The sequence below is a fragment of the Pistacia vera genome, unplaced genomic scaffold (genome assembly GCF_008641045.1).
Source record: "Pistacia vera cultivar Batoury unplaced genomic scaffold, PisVer_v2 Contig407, whole genome shotgun sequence".
In the NCBI taxonomy this organism is placed as follows: Eukaryota; Viridiplantae; Streptophyta; class Magnoliopsida; order Sapindales; family Anacardiaceae; genus Pistacia; species Pistacia vera.
Window position 1 is genome coordinate 1,037,341 of NW_022196232.1, and position 16,944 is coordinate 1,054,284.

The following is a 16,944-nucleotide window of genomic DNA, read 5'->3' on the forward strand; positions in this document are numbered from 1 at the left end:
TTAGCAAGGAAATAGTGCTGGTCATCACTCACCATCACCCATCAAACTTTTTTTTTTTTCCCCTTTTTCTCTAAGCAATTGTCATGTCACTTCACCGGAAATCTCTAAAACTTAGAATATAAACGAGAAAGGTTGTGATTATAAGAGATTGATGTGGTCAATCTCAACAACTTAATAGGTAGATTGCACTTTCTTTCAATTAAGATAACTCAATGTAAATGACAATTACCAAACTTTTGTCAGTTCCATTTCAATATACAAAGTTAATGAAATGGGCAGAAACCAAACAAATAAATTAACCAGGTTTATTAAAGTGCCATTGTTGAGCTTTGGCACAAAAACGATTTTCCTTCAATTTTAGGAAACTTGGGGTAATAAGCATTAGTTTCCCAAAATTGAAGAGAATAACAATTTTACACCAAACCTGAAGGACGTACGGCAAGTAATTAACTGTAAATTAAAGTGCTATCTATATTATGTGCAGAAATGAAAAAGAAGCATATGGGGAAGATAATCGATGTTGAGAAGTAATGAAAAAAATAAGAGAAGAATCTATTGTATTTGTATTAACTTATATATTAATCGTTATTACAATGATGGATCAGTTGTTATACATAAAATTTATGAAACGCAGAAGCACAATCTAATAATCTTGAGCGTAGAAGTCATTAATCTCTCTGACATTAAGCTGAAACAAAGAAGAACAATCGTTATACATCAACCACAACATGTGCTCAAACAAAATTGCATCTACATCCACTAATATTACTCTTTTTTCCCTCTTTGTTTCTTCAATACTATTGTTCTTCTTCTTCTCCTTCTTCTTCATGACTGTATCAATCAAAACCCTAAAAGGGTTTTCTTCTAACACAAAAGGGTCCACCAGAAACTCTCTTTTCTCTTTCCCCACCACCACAGTCACCGGCGGAGCGGCCTCCAAGCAGCCAGCTTCTTGTGTGAGAGGGTGATATGCCAAGCGTGAGCGCTTTCGCAGAATTGAAACAGGCAAAACCAAGCAATCCATTGATGTTTTAGAAGAAAATGGAGGAGGAAGAAGGCATGTATATATGTGTATATATGTGTATAATTTTTGATTTATAATGTATAATTTATATAAATGGATTATCGATGGATGGATGGGGACGTTGGTTGGAGCTGAGAAGTGAAAGTGAAGGTTTTGATGAAAGGGCGCGTTTGACAGCTTCCCTTTGGAATAGGCCAGCTAACGGCTATACGCATTTTATAAGCAAAGCAAAGCTTAAGGGAATAGGGAAAATATCACTAAGTACCCTGGAGTTTGTGAAATTATTTGAGATGTATTACTATTGTGTTTTTATCAAAATAGTACATTTTTTTTTTTAAGTTTTAAATATTAGTTGGATAGAGAGAGAATAATTAGCTACCTCTCTCTGATAACTTAAAGCGTTTCTAAGCATTTCATGGCACTACACACGATAGAGAGAGAATAGCACCATGGTCATCTTTTATGTTAATTGTAGAAGACCATTTCTAACATATGTAGAAAGTTTTTGAACTTGTTTAGGATGATAGTCAACTAGATATTATCTCGTAAAAATATTTTTAAAATTCCATTTTTAATCCTCAAACTCGACGAGGGTTTGAATATTTCTCGATTAACTTAAAAGTATAAAGTTAAAACCAAGGTAATATGGTCTTTCAAACCTTAGACATTAAAGCTAAGGTAACCAAGGAATGAACTAGATTAGTTTTTCATGATTATTATTTATTTTTGAGTAATACTACACCAATAACTTTTTTTCACATTTTTTTTCTCACAACCCTAATGTGACAGCTCGTAATTAATCAGTGAGACTTATGCGGGATCCGTTATAAACTGACCAATTACGAGCTATAAAAAAGAACCAAAAAAAAAAAAAAAAAATTTGAGGATACCCTTTTGATAAAAAAATACAATTATGACTCTTTCTTGATAATTTCATAAACAATAGGGATAGTTAGTGATATTTATGGAAAGGTGAATTGAATTTTATAAATGTTAGGTTTGGTGATATGACAATTGACCGGCTTTGAATACGTTAATTAAAATGCTTGTTGGCAATGGCAAAACAGCCGTTGGAGTGATGCTGAATATTCTTACTTTGGAAGTAGTTGAATTGTCATTCGAATAAACTTGCCGACTTATTACACGTGTCTTACGTCCCATTTCTTCATACATGACCACTTGACTTGTTCATTATCTCCCATGGAAAATCTGGTTAAATTTAGGTAAATATGCAATTTGTTGTTAATATATCAGCACGACGAAAAGGGATGATTTATCTTATGCTTAATTCATTGATTGTTGTTGTTAAGCACTAACTTTGATGCAAATTATAGAAAGGCACGTGTCATTTTGATTCATCCCAAGTCTCATTTATTGGTGTTCCCAACAACAAATTACATTCAATTAAGAATTGAAGATCATCTTTGGTTACATTGTTGATTTTTGTGTATTTATTAAATGTGTTAAAAAATTTTGTGTATTGAAAAAAATAGCGTGATTTATGGCATAAAATAAGACATAAGATGTCAATTTCCTCGGCCAAAACCACAAACCCACATTTAAATCTGAAGGTACAAAACAAAGGAGAATAATAAAAATAATAATAATGGTAGAAAATGAGAGAAATATGAAGTTTGATAATCCAAATAGTATGGTATACTCAGTCAAAAGATGAAACAAGCTTTGATAATTTCAATTTGGTAGTTATCCAACTTTGTATTTGACTTAAGACAGCGTTAAATGTAGCCGTCCTTACACTCTATTGTCGGCTGTAAGTGATAATAAATAATAGAAATAGTTGACTGGTTATACATGGTTTCTATTTTCTAACCACGCCAAATTACAAAGAAATTTAGAATATCCGTAAATATTTAATATGATGATAGAGAAAAAAAAAAAACCAAAATGTGAGATGGCAATTTGATCTAACAGGCTGCATTTCCTCATCTATCAACAATAACTATTGCATCAATCAGAGATGCGAAAACAAGAAATATGAATAAAGAGCGAAAAACAAATACCCAATCTGAATGGGAAAAACAAAAGGTCTTCCACCATCTGTATTTCAATGATAGGCATGTTAGCAAAATAGGAATTCAAATCTATCCACTATGCAAGAACAATTACCATGTCAGTACCATTAACGACGCATCCTGTTAAAAGAAAGCATCGTCTTCATTGCGAAGTTTGGCCAGACCATAGATGGTACATATGCATATTATGAATCGGTTGAGAAGGATTATTGAAAAGTCCACCTGCCCTATTAAGAGGGCTACTGCCGTTTTCATCTGAAGAATCACTTGAACCTCCATTGGAGGGAGGACTAGATGCCACAGGTGCACCAAAGTTCAACATATGGGGTGTCGTTGCTGAAGACGGACCAGATGTCAAAATATTTGAGTTTGATTTTTTCCCCTCAGCCATAAAACTTCCCACGATTACCTATCAGAAATGGAAAATACAGTTTAATTTATATAAATTGCTCTCATACCTTATAAAATGTACATTATAGTTCTATGAATGGATACAAACAATGGTAGACTGATACCTGCACAGGAGATGCTGCCAATAGCATTCCAGCAACTCCACCACCCAAAACTCTGCCATCTGATCCCGCAAGGGACACACTCAATCCACCACTCCTGCTGCGACTACCATTGTCTTCAGAAAGCAGGAAAGAACCTGATAGTGAAATAATTTCAAATCGTCCCTGTGAAGAAGCATACAATTTAGAAGAGAGAATTTGGAATTCAAATCTCTTAAAAGATACAGTTTCACATTCATGCAAGGGATATTTTACAAAATAGAGACTGGGAGAAAGACCCAGCAGTTTATAGATAGCCTTTTACAACAAAAAAGATCATAGGGATGTTCAAGAGTGCATGAATTATCACAGTCAGCAATTTACAGAAGTAAAAACAAAATCACTAAAAGATATGACCACTGAAACTTGTCTGAATATTATATTAGGTACCGACTATTGCCAAGCCCTGAAGTTCACACGCACTTACACTTGTCAATTGACCATATCATATCACAATTGTTAAAAAAAAAAAAAAAAAAAAAAAAAAAAGCTTCCTAACCTGTTCTTGCAGTTGGCAGATACATGGAACCCTACCCTCCCAATACAGTGTTCCTGTCATACAGTAAATCCTAGCATTCGGATTGCAGTAACCGTTGCGTAGATAAACTTTACACAGGGTAGGGTTATGTCAATTTACTGAGGGAAGGGGGCTTGTCAAGAAAAAGGGGAAGAGACTTATAGTTAGTTATTTCACATTATATGTATACCTATATAGATATATATCAAATTCCGTAATAGTGATCCTTTAAATTGAAACTAGGATAAACAGATGTAATAGTGCATTACTGTGTAGTTGTTAAGCCCAATAAACTAAATTGAGCTCAAGTTCATTATAACCATCCTCTCTCAGTCCTATATTACTTAAATCCATGTTTGATGAGCATTGAAAAATCCAAAGTTCAAATTCTGGGCACTTAGAATTACATATGAGCCCATTATACCATCCACACCCGTGTCATAAGGATAACAACTGACTCAACTATCTCGTGTGCGATTCTCTTGTTTTCTTTTAACATTGCCAATCATTTCAATTGGAACTCCTGAATAAATTTCTCATGAAAGCAAGTTATTTACCATATCTGTCACTTGAATTATAGTAACTAGTTTAGCTAAAATCTTACTGAAATAATCTCATAGATAGAAACAAAGATATTATTACTTAAATTGTCCAACATTATACTCCAGAAAGCACACCATTTTACCTTTGAAATAATTAGTAAAAGATAAAACCTTTATGTTTAAACAATTCACCTTGGCATCATGACTAATATCACCTTCTATCCAGCTCTACCAGCAGATCTTTTAAAAATAAATTAATTAAGGTTCCTATGTTTTATGGGCAAGTACTAAATCTTAGAGAAACACAAAAGATCTAAACTAAACAGATGTTCAGAGAAAAAAAAAAAAAAACAGGTGTCATACATATTCAAATCAGAAATTACAATTGGCTTCTGCACTAAACCATATTTTAGGCCTGTTTCAGGGGCAAGTGCTTCTATGTAGGCAGTTTTGCATTGCTATTACCTCCATGTTCATTTGTCTAAGATTTTTCAATAAATTAAGGAAAGAAGGTTTTAAGTAGAAACATTTTGGTCGTCCACAGCTCCACATTCCACAGCCTTAAATTTTTGGAAGCCATCTTATCTAAGATGAGCCATAAATAAAATCGATTGCATTTCACTCAAACATAGGTAATGCTCTAATGGATCATAAATGAACATCAAAAGTACCTCATATGTCACAGTACCACCAGACATTGCTGGTTGGCGAAGGGTAACATTGCAGATGGCACCATTTGCGGAGAGAATACATACTGTCCGAGGTCCTTGCTGTGAAAATGCCATTATTTTTGATGCTATGTCCTGCAAATCAAAGGGCATAAGAAATTTTGAACAAATGGCTCCTTGTTAAAAAAGGGAGAGAGAGAGATAACCAGACTCTTTACACTCCTTCATGACCAACAAAAATATTAAACAAATTTATAGAATCCTATTATGGGAACCAAAAGGAAACAAATATTGGAAGGAAAAAGTAAGAAAGTCCTTGTATAATTTTACAACAGAAAACAGTGTGAAGGAGAACAAAATGAATATTAATCTTCATTTATAAATTCTTCTTTAAGAAATATCTATACTCCTATAATATTGTACAAATACAAAGCATAATCACAGCCTTTTTTCTAGTAACCCACATCATAAAGCTACTCTCTAGTCCTTTAATGACTGACATATGAGGAAGTATATTTATGTAATCCACTAATTGAATAACTACAGTGTGCATCTCTATCTTCCCTGCTTAAGGCATAGCATTTGTCAGATACAGGTTTGACACCACAAATGTGAGTTACATTTTATAAGTTCTACGGTCACCATATACCTGACTACGTCAAATGCAGAAGAGCCAAGAACTGCATAGAGCAATCAAGTAGATTAACAACACTAAATAAATGAATAAATAACACAGTTTCTTTTTCTTTTGCGGTTGTCACCACCAACTCTTCAAAACAATTTTCAAAAACCCTAGGAAATGGCTATCCAATATCTAGACAAGAACATCATACAGAGTCTAACTTCTCCAATTTACGTTTTCTTTCCATTTCCATTATCATGCTTAAACCTTCAATGAGGGAAAGAATATTGTCACTGTTGAATGGAATACGTTTTCTTTCTTTTTTCCTATAAAAAAGTAAAATACATTTTCTTGCACCCAAACATATCAATATACAAATTTATCATTCGCCTTGGCACTTGAAAAACCACAGTTAAATAATAATACTGTTTACACTGTAAAAAGATCTACAGTTGTAATAATGCTGACAATAGGATGTAAATAACTTAGCATACATCACTAATTTTGAGATCGTTCAGTTAAGAAGTATTATTAAACTGCTTTCATAGTGTTTCAAATTTCTGCCAATCTGCTAGCATGTTGACCAAATTTACCAATTTCCTAGATGAAACCAAACAGAAACTAATTGGAGAAAAAAGAAGAAGCTTGTATGATCACCCAAATCATCATTTTTCAACAAAGAAGAAAAAAACCCAAAAGATTAGTGACAATTCTGAATTCTGAAACCAACATTATAACAATATCCAAAATTCTTTCAACAACGGTCATAGGCTATGTATCTTGAAAAGACAAAACCCACTGACAGAAAGCAGAGTGCACGTAAAAAAGAGGGGAAAAAAAACTGCAGATACTGTTGAAAGTGTCATGAAAACTAAATCTTCTAGATATTAGCTACAATTCATCCAGATAAAATCTATCATGATTCGTAATACTGTCATGAAGTAATTGTATATTGATGTAGAAAATATCGTCTGGAAATGCTTTCAGTATGTTCTGACACACTAATATGAACGTTAATTTAAGAATATATGCACAAAAAAGGAAGCATTACTATTAGATATAAAAAGAACAATAAAGCAAGTCAATGGCATAGATCACATGAACCTTCAAGGTTTATTCATAAATTTATTAACAACATTTTTAACGTCAAATAATTCATTTACAATTAATGGCATAACATATAGTATTACAAATTCCATATATGCTTTAGAGCTTCTCAGATAAGATTCCAGTTAAGACTCAGAAATACGGTTTTAAATTGTTTTTTTGAAAATTCATTATAAGTTTTTCTAGTAATCTTATAGTAGTCACAAGGAAAAAAAAAAAATTCAAACAGAACATATTCAAATGGCATCTTTGACCATATAAATATCCAAAAATCTTAGATAGAGAAAAGATAAACTTCACCTAATATATATATAAGGTCTTGTAATTCAGATCCAAGCAGATTTGCAACTTAAGAATAGCAAATGACTGTATCAAGACGAAAGTTAAAATATGATACGAACCTATTAATTGCAAGTATGAAACTCTGTATATTAATAACCAGGTGACTGATATATGTTGGGTGACAGGTTGAGTGATGTCAAACTGCACATATAGGGTTATTACAATTTGCATACTCTTTGGCACTAACTCACCAGATTCTTTGCATGGAAAATCACATTTTTTTTTCTTTAATTAGATACCATATATAGAGAATGCAACATGATGTCTTTCACATATTCTAAGTATCTCATGTCATTCATGTGTGTTTTCTTTAGCTCCTCGACAAGGGTTGTAGTACGCGAACACTATCTTTCACACTACCTAAGATCACATCCTTAACTCATATACTAAGTTCAAAAATAGTTGTGTCTACACAATAGATCGTAATATTAATATCAATTTCACAAATTCCAGAGCTTGGAATATCCTCTAACACATTAGATTTACTTTAATGAAATTTATATCTGTCACCTCATGTGAAGCATCAATTTCCTTTCTTCAGCTGCTAAGCTAAAGCTAAGGAACGCAAGCACTAAATTTAAATTGATTAGCACTATTATTAAAATACCAAAAGAAAATATCTTTTCGATGTATAGCAAAAGCCATGCAAATAGAAGCCAGTGGACGCCAAGATTACTATTATAGAATTAAGGGAGAAAGAAAAGGAAATGCATCAATACCTCGCCGGTTTTCACTGTAATGACATGAGGGGTGAAACCCACCCCTCCAACTCCTCCTGTTCATAACAAAACGAAGATTGATTCTCATTTACTTTTAATCATTTTCAAACTATAAAATATTTCACATATTCACTAAAACTTACCCAATGCGTCCATCTGCCTTTTTCCCGAACCCGGAGGCCGGCCCCGGTTCTTCTTAGCCGGGGGCTCAGAGGCTGACGTGTCACCCCCACCACCAGAATCTCCACCGTGTGAAGCAGGCGACTGGGTGGGAGCCAGTCTGAGCGCAATGTTGCCGTCGGGCGCATACTTTCTCGGCCGGCCACGCTTCTTCTTGGAAGGATCAATGGAAAAGCCACCACCACCTGCCCTCAAAGACTGTGATCCATCAAAAGGGTTGGCAGCGGTGAGTGAATCAAGCGGCTTAGGCTGAGACTGAGGCTGTGATTGTGACGGTGACGGCGATGGTGGGGCCAGAGAGTTGAACTGGAACCTGTTGGCGGCATGAGCCGCCGAGGAGGGAGGCGGGATCATGGTGTTGTTGGCGGAGAAAGAAGAGTGCCCCATTAAAATGTTTGAATGCCCATGTTGCAGTGCATCCCTTGCATCCATTTCTCATAAAAATGAGAAAACAAAATGAAGAAAAAGAGACGGGTCCTTGTTTGTTTGGATTCCAAGAAATGTATTAGATTTGGTTAGTGAGTTTTTTTAAGTGATTAAGTCTAAAAGAATTTTGATGATGATGATGTTGAGTGAGTGGTGAGTTATCTACTTGAAATAGAACTTGGAGTTTAGTTTAGTTCTACCCCCTCTCAATTACGTCTAAACAAAACAAACCAAACCAGGAAAAAGAGAGAAAGTGAAAATGGGAATCTGCGAAGTTAAGTAGGGTTTTAAATTGGTTTCAGGGGTTTTGAAGTTAAAAAGTAGTGCAATTTCGCCCACCGTTTAAGGTGGGTTGGTGGGGTACGTGGCAAACGGTTATTGGGTTTGAAGGGTTTTTGTTACTGAGATAGAAGGGTAATATGGGGAAATAAAATTGTATATGAATTTGATCCCAAGATTGTTAGATTGGGAAGGATCTTTAGTTTATAAAATGATCTATCATGATTCATGAGTTCGTACTTTATGACATCTTTTCATCTATATAGAAGCTTAGTTTAGAGTCATGAATTTTCCTAATCAAATCAAGGTGTGAGAAAAGGCACAATTTGATTTTTTTTTTTTTTTTTCTATTGTTGGATTCTCTCATTCTCGATATAATACTATACTTGATGTGCTATTTGTATTATTCAAATTATTAATTAATTAGTTGTTATTGCTCTTCATCAAAGACTTTCAATGTCTTTACATAAGGCGCTGAAGCAGAAAATCTTCCTTGGTCAATTTAAGTAATAAAATAAACCATGGACCAAAATTCTAAATCCACTCCAAACTCTAGATTGCATGGGTAAGGCGGCCGAATTACTTGAAGAATAAATTGTTTTCTAGCTTGCATTTGAAAATAGTGAAATGAAAGTGGTTGCATTTTAGGTGACTCACATGATTGAGTTTAAGGAAAAAGTCGTAACTTGCCGGTACCTACCAATAAAAGAGACAATTCGCAATATTCCAAGCACATAAAGAGACATAACAGAAGTCTCATGTCCTGTAATGTAAAATGAACTCTGGAAATTACATATCACTACAGCAAGGCAGACTGTGAAAAAAAACAGCTCAAAAGCGAATTTTGCCGTCGCTAAAGCAAAGAGCAATTACGGACCAAAAGTTAAGCAAGAGAAAATTGCAACTTGGTTAAAGGTAGACATGTTGCATTAATAGTCAAAATTTCAACTACGCATGAAGTTAGCAATGTCAGAATTTCAAACTACTTTTTGCTAGTTATGAAAGCAAAAGCTAAAAGTCATTATTAACAAGGCGGGGGGAAAGAAAAAGCAAAGAACAGAAAAGAATATTCTGCCTTCACAGACACTTAAGTTTTGAGAGGGTGAAGCACAAAAAAAGAAATCAGCAATAAGTTGTCCTCTTGCAGAAATAAAAACAACTTTAATATATGTAATAGATTCCACACTCGAAACAATCGCAGTCATTTTCATCCACTAAATCTATCATTAAAATTGAACATAGCTGTAGGAAAACGCAATAAACGATGTATGATGTATTATCACAAAAATTGCTCAGTTTTCCATTTCTACGACGCTATCCTTGCCTTTACACCGCAAACATCAGATCAAACCAAGATAATCAATCACAATAATCATATTGACAGAACTCCACTGTGAGCAATTAAATATGCCCCAAGAATACAAGAAAGCGGAAACCGAGCTGCATCATTTGAGAGGGAAGCTCTTAGGCATATTCACCTTGTCACTAGGCAATCTATGATATAATTCCCTTTCAACTCCGCTCAACTAGCAAACATTCCCATCTCTGCTTAAGTCAAAGTAGAAATCTCACTGCAGCAATCTCATGTTTCTAGCACCTAATCTCATACGAACCAGCTTTGGTAATATAACGGACCCATTCAACAGTATTGTAGCCACTCTTCTCCCATACCTGCAGAAACGTGCTGGGGTCAATTGTGTTTTTTGATTAAAAAAAAAAAAAAATGATATTTAAGCAAAAATAAACACCTTTAGGAAACGAACACGTAAACCAGATGCTGTGAACATGGGAACCTGCAACAACAAAGATCAATCCAGTCGGGTTTCCTTGGTAAGAGATAATGTTAACGATGCAAGAACAATGCATTTTGTACATGAAAGGTGGAATACTTTACATGAATCAAAATCAATGAACTACACAAAACAGAAACATATTTAAGAACCTGAAATTCCATCTGAATTGGTGGCCTTGTCCAAGACTTCTTTTCTGCCATCGTGGAAATCAACTCAATCTCTGCACTCATGGTTGGCTCAGTTTGCCCAGGAAATTTTCTTATCCTGAAAAGTATGTAAACATGACACTAAGCAACACTTCGGAACTAAAACTAAGGAAGAAAAATGAACATATGGCCACATGAAATTCAAACATTTCACCTCAATCTCCTCAATTGGGGTTTAAAACTAGTTTTCCAAGAGGCCATTCTTTCAACAATCAGATATGTTTCAGATGCTAAGAACAAGTGATATAAAAGCATTAAGATAAATTTTTGGGGTGCATCAAATCTCATAAGGGAGACAGTTATTTTCTGAAGATAACACTGAAACCAAAATAGACAAAACTGCACACTAGTGTAGAATATAAGATCAAATCAATGGACTAGGGAATGAATTGAAACACTCACTTCCAAACCAAGCAATCAATTGCAGGATTGTACTTTGCTCGACCTGATGTCACTTGGAAACTTGTCTTTGCTGTCTGCTTTGGCACAGGAATTTTGATAACAACTCCAAGTGCAAACATTTTTGCACCAAAAACACTCTTTACCTGAAATTTACAATTTATAAGCAAAATGCAGACCCACGAGATTTTATAGAAAACTTTCAATACTACAGACCTTAACATTTACTTCCATGCGTGTTCGACCAAGCTCCTTAATTGTTGGCAGGACGCGGAATGGAAGATTAACACCCTCGGTTATACGATACCTAAATCGTTCAGACAAACAATCAGGCACAAGAAAATTAAAACTTATGCAACCACCAAGAAAGTACAATACAGTGTAATATTTTCTAGAGCTTTCATGTATTAAATGACAGTGATGTCATCACAAAACGAAAAAAACCAAGTAATCAATGTAGATGAAGAACCTGAGAATTAAAGGTGTAAAAGTTAGATTAAAAGAGGGAAAAATCTACTCTGTTACTAATTAAAAAAGAAATAGGAGTGTCTACAAAGACAAAAAGATAGAGCTTATCAGAAAAGATGAAGTAGTTTTGATTACATAACTTTCGCATTTTCAATCAAGAGGAATGGCAGAAGTGATGAACAAATGGGAAGGCAGAACTATACTATAAAAGGACATAGAGTGCAAAATAAATGGGGAAAACAACAACTAGGCTGACACAATGATGTGAAAAAAATTGTCAACTGTTAATGCCCCACTGCTAGTTTTATCAACAAATTTTTTTGACCAACCTAAAAAATTCTTTCAGCAGTAATTTAAGGCTAAGTGACTGGTATTTCTATAAAAGGCAGTTAAATTAAACAGAGGGATGGGTATCTGGAAGCTAATTTCACTTAAAAATAAAACCCAATTTGTATGCTTTAGTAAAATACAATATCATCACATGGCCTATGACTACAATTATAAGATTTAAGTCTCCCAACAGAACAGAAGTTCAGAAAATTTCTCAACTTACTTCATCAATTCAAATTCACCATCAGGTGGCACAAAACTCACAGTCTTCTCCGAGTTAAACCTCGTCAAGTTCACACATTGATGGAAAGTAACATCATCAAGCTCAATTGTTTTGCCACTGCAAACAATATAGCAATTTCAATTAACCACATGAAAAGGAGCACAAAATTTATTGCAGTTCTTTATTTTAAATATGTATAATCTCAAACAAAATGCAACACTCAATATACTGAAGAAACAGCGAGAATAAAAGCTGACTCATATATATACATTAAAAGAACAAAGCAAACCTTGCATTCTCTCATTCAAATTCAAATAAAATCCAAATGTGACTATGATTTGAAACTAATTTTATAAAACCCAACTGTATCTTGATTTATATTAGACAAGCCATTTATAAACGTATATAAATAATCTGAACCAAGGAAACTTATAGCCTTCATACATCAGCAAAGGTTTGCACATAGTCATAGACTTTAAGAATCTAAAAAGTTGTGCTAAGCTATGGGAAAAGAATGAAAACTGTAGTATCATGGCTATATTTAATCGACTGTAATAGGAGCGAGACAGAAGCAAAAAAAAAAAAAAAAAAAAAAAAAAAAAAAAAAAAAAAAAAAAAAGTATATAACAACTCCAATAAGAAGCGTATCACAGAAACAAAAAGAATAATTACATTGCTTTAAATAAACAACAGCTGATGGCTCATGCATACCAGCATTTAGATCCAACAATACCACTAAATAGGTATCAATAGAATTATCACAGAGAAAAATAGGATTTTATTTTAAATATTTCGAAGTTTGAAGCATAATAGATAGAGAAAATCTACTGTGATTCAACTTACAAAATAATGAAAATTCTGACATATATTAACATCCCCATTCAGTCACTGATAAGATACTTCTACAAGCTACTCTGTAACTTTTAACCTTCTATGGTTGAAAAGCAACCAGATTAAAAGAACAATTACTGAACAAAAGCTACCAAAAAAGATAAGACCCAGAGAACAACGAGATCTTCTAACAAAGAATTTAGCAATTTGTAAACAAACAACTCTGACATTCAGTTAATTATTAATAAAAGAGTGGAGCCATAAATCCCAAAGTTTCCTCTACACACCCAATTTTTAACAAATAAAATTGCAATTCATAATAGAAGGAAAAAAATAATCAACACGGCAAATTTTGTAGATAATACATGCAAGCCATCAGAAGGTACCTTTTAGTAGGACGGGATTTCAGCTGTGACTCTTTCTCAAGGCCGATTTTATCGTTTAAACCCAACTTCAAATCAGGCATTCCAGAGAGGAAGCATTTCATAAGAATCTTTCCCGTTACATCACAGCGTAGAACACTACCTATGATCACCATGTTGATTGTAAGCAACAAGACAACAATCATCCAAAACACTTCGCAAAAATAAGCCCACCTTTTGATGACATAAGAAGATTGACACTTTCCACAATATCAAGAAAGACCTGCACAAAACGAACAATAAAATTTAGCAGATTGGTTATCCTCAACGCCAAGAAAGAGAAAATGAGAGAAACATAAACAATTTAATCACCTCATTTTTCTTATAAACAAGGCCCTCTCTGCGCCAACCAACTGCACCAGTGACTTGTAAAGTTGCATTTGGGACAGGTTTATCTGTAGGCTATTTTTTTTCCAAGAGATGGAAACAAATGATTAGAGAATACATAAATAGCATGAACATTGAACAACAAACTGAGCCCTTCAATGTGAAGATGTAGCATATGCATTATTCAAGGACAACAAACAAAATGTTTCAGAAAAATAAATAAAATATCAAAAAAAAGAAAAAAAAAACTTGCTGAAGATTGACTTAAGAAATCGCATTTCTAAATCTATAAACAAACAACTAACCTTGGATGAGAATGGTGAGCGCACTCCTTCTTGAGTGATATAAAGCTTTAATATCTCAGGAGAAAGATTTTGTGGGTAGCCAAAATCCATGATTTCTGTATTTTAGAGGTTAATATCAATCACTCATGCAACCTCATGAAGATTTTGATACGAAGTATGGAGTAAACAATGCAAAACATTATTGTTAAACAGACCACTTTAAAATTTTAACATCACTAACTTGTATAGCCTTATTAATAACCAAACCAGCAAGTATAAACTAATCTCTTTTGCTTGTTATTAGTCACCAAAGTATCATTTGAACTTGAAGGGCTATCAACAGAGTGATGCACTGTATATCTACTTGGCTCTTACTTTGACTTATTATTTTTCATGGTTGTATCATGAGTAGAATTTAACTTTTTTTCATAGAGTCATAACATTGTATCTGTAAAAGCAAATAAGCCACTAGTCATGTGCATGTCAAAGCCTTCCTCTCATAATAACCAGATAGCATTACAGTTTTCCGTATCAAAGCATACTTAACAAGAATTCAAAAAATTAAAGAAAGAAAACGGCCCATACAACTACATTAAAAGAGAATTACAAAAATAAAAAGAACAACAATTGAACTCCTTACCATCCAATAGCTCATAAATGAGAACGAAATTATTCCGGATGGCATCTTCATCAAAAGCCCCACCAAAATAAGACTTAAACAAGGCAACCGCCTGCATAAAACAAAATTGCAAACTCAAAACCCCAAAATCGCAGGTACAAATAGGAAGCTACAAACAATAAGAGTGCGTTAACTACCTCAACGACAAACTTGAACGCACAAGCCACATTTGCATTGCTGCTAACAACAATTACAATATAAACATTGCTAATTCTCATATAAAAGAACGAGCAACCTCCGATCTGCCGTACCGGACACGTACCGAGCTCTTTCGTTTGCATAATATGCGTTCGAAACGCGTCCACCATATTTCCCCTAACATTAATTAGTTAATTAGTCTAATTTACCACATAAACAATATACTCGAATGGTAAGAAATGATAATAAAGATGAATAATAAGAGAAGCGAAGCCAAGCTAACCCGACGTCGTCGCGATAGAGGCGATTGATAAGAACATCGCCACGGAGATTCAAGAAGTATATAGCCGAAGCAGCCACCGGCATGTCGGATCCAGTGGTTTAACGATCAGCACGGATCAGCTGTGGCGACAGGTTGAGATCTGGAAATTTGACGGTGATGATTTGATTCGGATTTGGGGATCACAGAATCGAATTGAGTAAACACAAGATGTCGAGTTTGGTAGAGTAAATTAGTAAATGGAAGTTCTTTCGCGTAGTAAATGGGAAATTCAAAAAAAATTCTATTTGAGTTTGTATGAGTCGAAACTCGGAAGTATTTTAAGGGACGTATTCAGTCTTTGTATCGCACGTGCCGGCACGTGCATTGCTAATGAGTGCTATGGGGAACTCGTTTACCTTTTTTTTTTATAAATATTTTTAAAACTATTTTTAGAAAATACTATTCAAATGGTTCTTATATAGTTTTCTTAAAGGAAAATGATAGAGTTACCGAAAAGTTTACACCGAATTTGTGTATCAAATGACGTGATAAAATTCTGACCGTTGATTAATATTAACTGATAATAAATCAACGGTCAAGATTTTGTCACGTCATTCGGTGCACAAATTCGGTGGACACCCATCGGTAATTATAGCATTACTCTTTCTTAAAAGCATGGGCCAAACCATTTATTCATCAACCAATGAGCTGATTGTTTTCCCTTATGAATTCGTCATTTCTTGAAAACAAATTTTATTGAAATCAATCTCAAATAGAAATTTTTTTTCAAACTCCCCTATATTCGCAAATGCCTCACTGACTCCCAATTCCAAATGCCAACTCTATTAGACTTTTGTTAAATTTTAAAGCGTGAAACTATTATTTTATACTTTTCACTTAAAAAAAAAAAAAAATTAACTTAATTCAAGTCAAACCTTTAACTTAAAACTTTCTTTCAGTTTTACCCCCACCTTCCCCAAAAAGCTCACCCACGTATCAACACATTAACAAACATAAACATAGCAAGGCTGCGTCTTCTTAAGGCCAAGTGTCACGACCTAACTATTTCCCTTCGGACTCATGCGGCCTTAGGGGTCAATCTCCCGATGATTGCCCTAAGTCAGCCTTGCTCGCTCAAGCTTCTAGCCTTGAGAATAAGAGAACACTCACACAAACTCACAAGAAATGCTAGAAGAGAACTCTTTACTAATAAGAGAATGCTTTACAATTTTTGGATGGTTTGGCCAAATGAAGGCCTCCCCCTTTTATAGTAGATGGAGCTTATAATGGACGGTCTACATCTTCCACAATCAACGGTGGTGATTAGCTAACTCCAAACTACCATCTACCAACTATTGTATTAATTACAAGAGTATAGCAAATACATGAGTATTCTAGAAGGTTCAAGAGAACTCTAGAGTGTCGAGGTGATGCACACCAAGTGTTTGATGAAATGCTTGAGAGGCGTCACATTCTCCCCCACCTAATCCGGAGACGTCCTGGTCGACTCTTCGTGAAATTCTCGGACCTTGTCTTTGAATTGCCACAATGCATCTTCTGGTTTCCAACTTG

General features: G+C 34.4%; 3 protein-coding genes across 3 annotated transcripts; all 3 read right to left on the reverse strand.

Annotated features, from left to right (window-relative positions):
• Positions 1-508: 508 nt before the first annotated feature.
• LOC116142389 (auxin-responsive protein SAUR77) lies at positions 509-1,197 on the reverse strand. The gene has a single exon (XM_031427809.1). It carries the CDS (start codon positions 1,022-1,024, stop codon positions 644-646), a length of 381 nt encoding a protein of 126 aa, XP_031283669.1. The 5' UTR covers positions 1,025-1,197; the 3' UTR covers positions 509-643.
• A 1,563-nt stretch (positions 1,198-2,760) lies between these two features.
• LOC116142296 (AT-hook motif nuclear-localized protein 13) lies at positions 2,761-8,751 on the reverse strand. The gene is made up of 5 exons (XM_031427726.1): positions 8,269-8,751; positions 8,126-8,178; positions 5,339-5,470; positions 3,573-3,734; positions 2,761-3,466 (listed from the first exon to the last, which is right to left on the reverse strand). Exons 1-5 carry the CDS (start codon positions 8,735-8,737, stop codon positions 3,200-3,202), a joined length of 1,083 nt encoding a protein of 360 aa, XP_031283586.1. The 5' UTR covers positions 8,738-8,751; the 3' UTR covers positions 2,761-3,199.
• A 1,533-nt stretch (positions 8,752-10,284) lies between these two features.
• LOC116142306 (AP-2 complex subunit mu) lies at positions 10,285-15,476 on the reverse strand. Its single transcript, XM_031427735.1, has 13 exons — positions 15,394-15,476; positions 15,110-15,287; positions 14,934-15,024; positions 14,315-14,409; positions 13,995-14,084; positions 13,857-13,905; positions 13,647-13,785; positions 12,430-12,546; positions 11,625-11,715; positions 11,412-11,554; positions 10,953-11,067; positions 10,759-10,803; positions 10,285-10,681 (listed from the first exon to the last, which is right to left on the reverse strand). Exons 1-13 carry the CDS (start codon positions 15,474-15,476, stop codon positions 10,601-10,603), a joined length of 1,317 nt encoding a protein of 438 aa, XP_031283595.1. The 3' UTR covers positions 10,285-10,600.
• Between the last annotated feature and the right edge of the window lie 1,468 nt (positions 15,477-16,944).

What these genes read in the sequence shown, in the direction of transcription:
- LOC116142389 (XM_031427809.1), bottom strand. Translation starts at nt 1,024, where the DNA reads ATGGATTGCTTGGTTTTGCCTGTTTCAATTCTGCGAAAGCGCTCACGC.
- LOC116142306 (XM_031427735.1), bottom strand. Translation starts at nt 15,476, where the DNA reads ATGCCGGTGGCTGCTTCGGCTATATACTTCTTGAATCTCCGTGGCGAT. An exon ending in CATTTATGAGCTATTGGATG is followed by an intron (nt 14,410 to 14,933) that starts GTAAGGAGTTCA and finishes TCTAAAATACAG; the next exon opens with AAATCATGGATTTTGGCTAC. An exon ending in TACGTGTTCGTTTCCTAAAG is followed by an intron (nt 10,682 to 10,758) that starts GTGTTTATTTTT and finishes ACGTTTCTGCAG; the next exon opens with GTATGGGAGAAGAGTGGCTA.
- LOC116142296 (XM_031427726.1), bottom strand. Translation starts at nt 8,737, where the DNA reads ATGGATGCAAGGGATGCACTGCAACATGGGCATTCAAACATTTTAATG. An exon ending in TTACAGTGAAAACCGGCGAG is followed by an intron (nt 5,471 to 8,125) that starts GTATTGATGCAT and finishes TTTGATTTGCAG; the next exon opens with GACATAGCATCAAAAATAAT. An exon ending in TGGCAGCATCTCCTGTGCAG is followed by an intron (nt 3,467 to 3,572) that starts GTATCAGTCTAC and finishes CATTTCTGATAG; the next exon opens with GTAATCGTGGGAAGTTTTAT.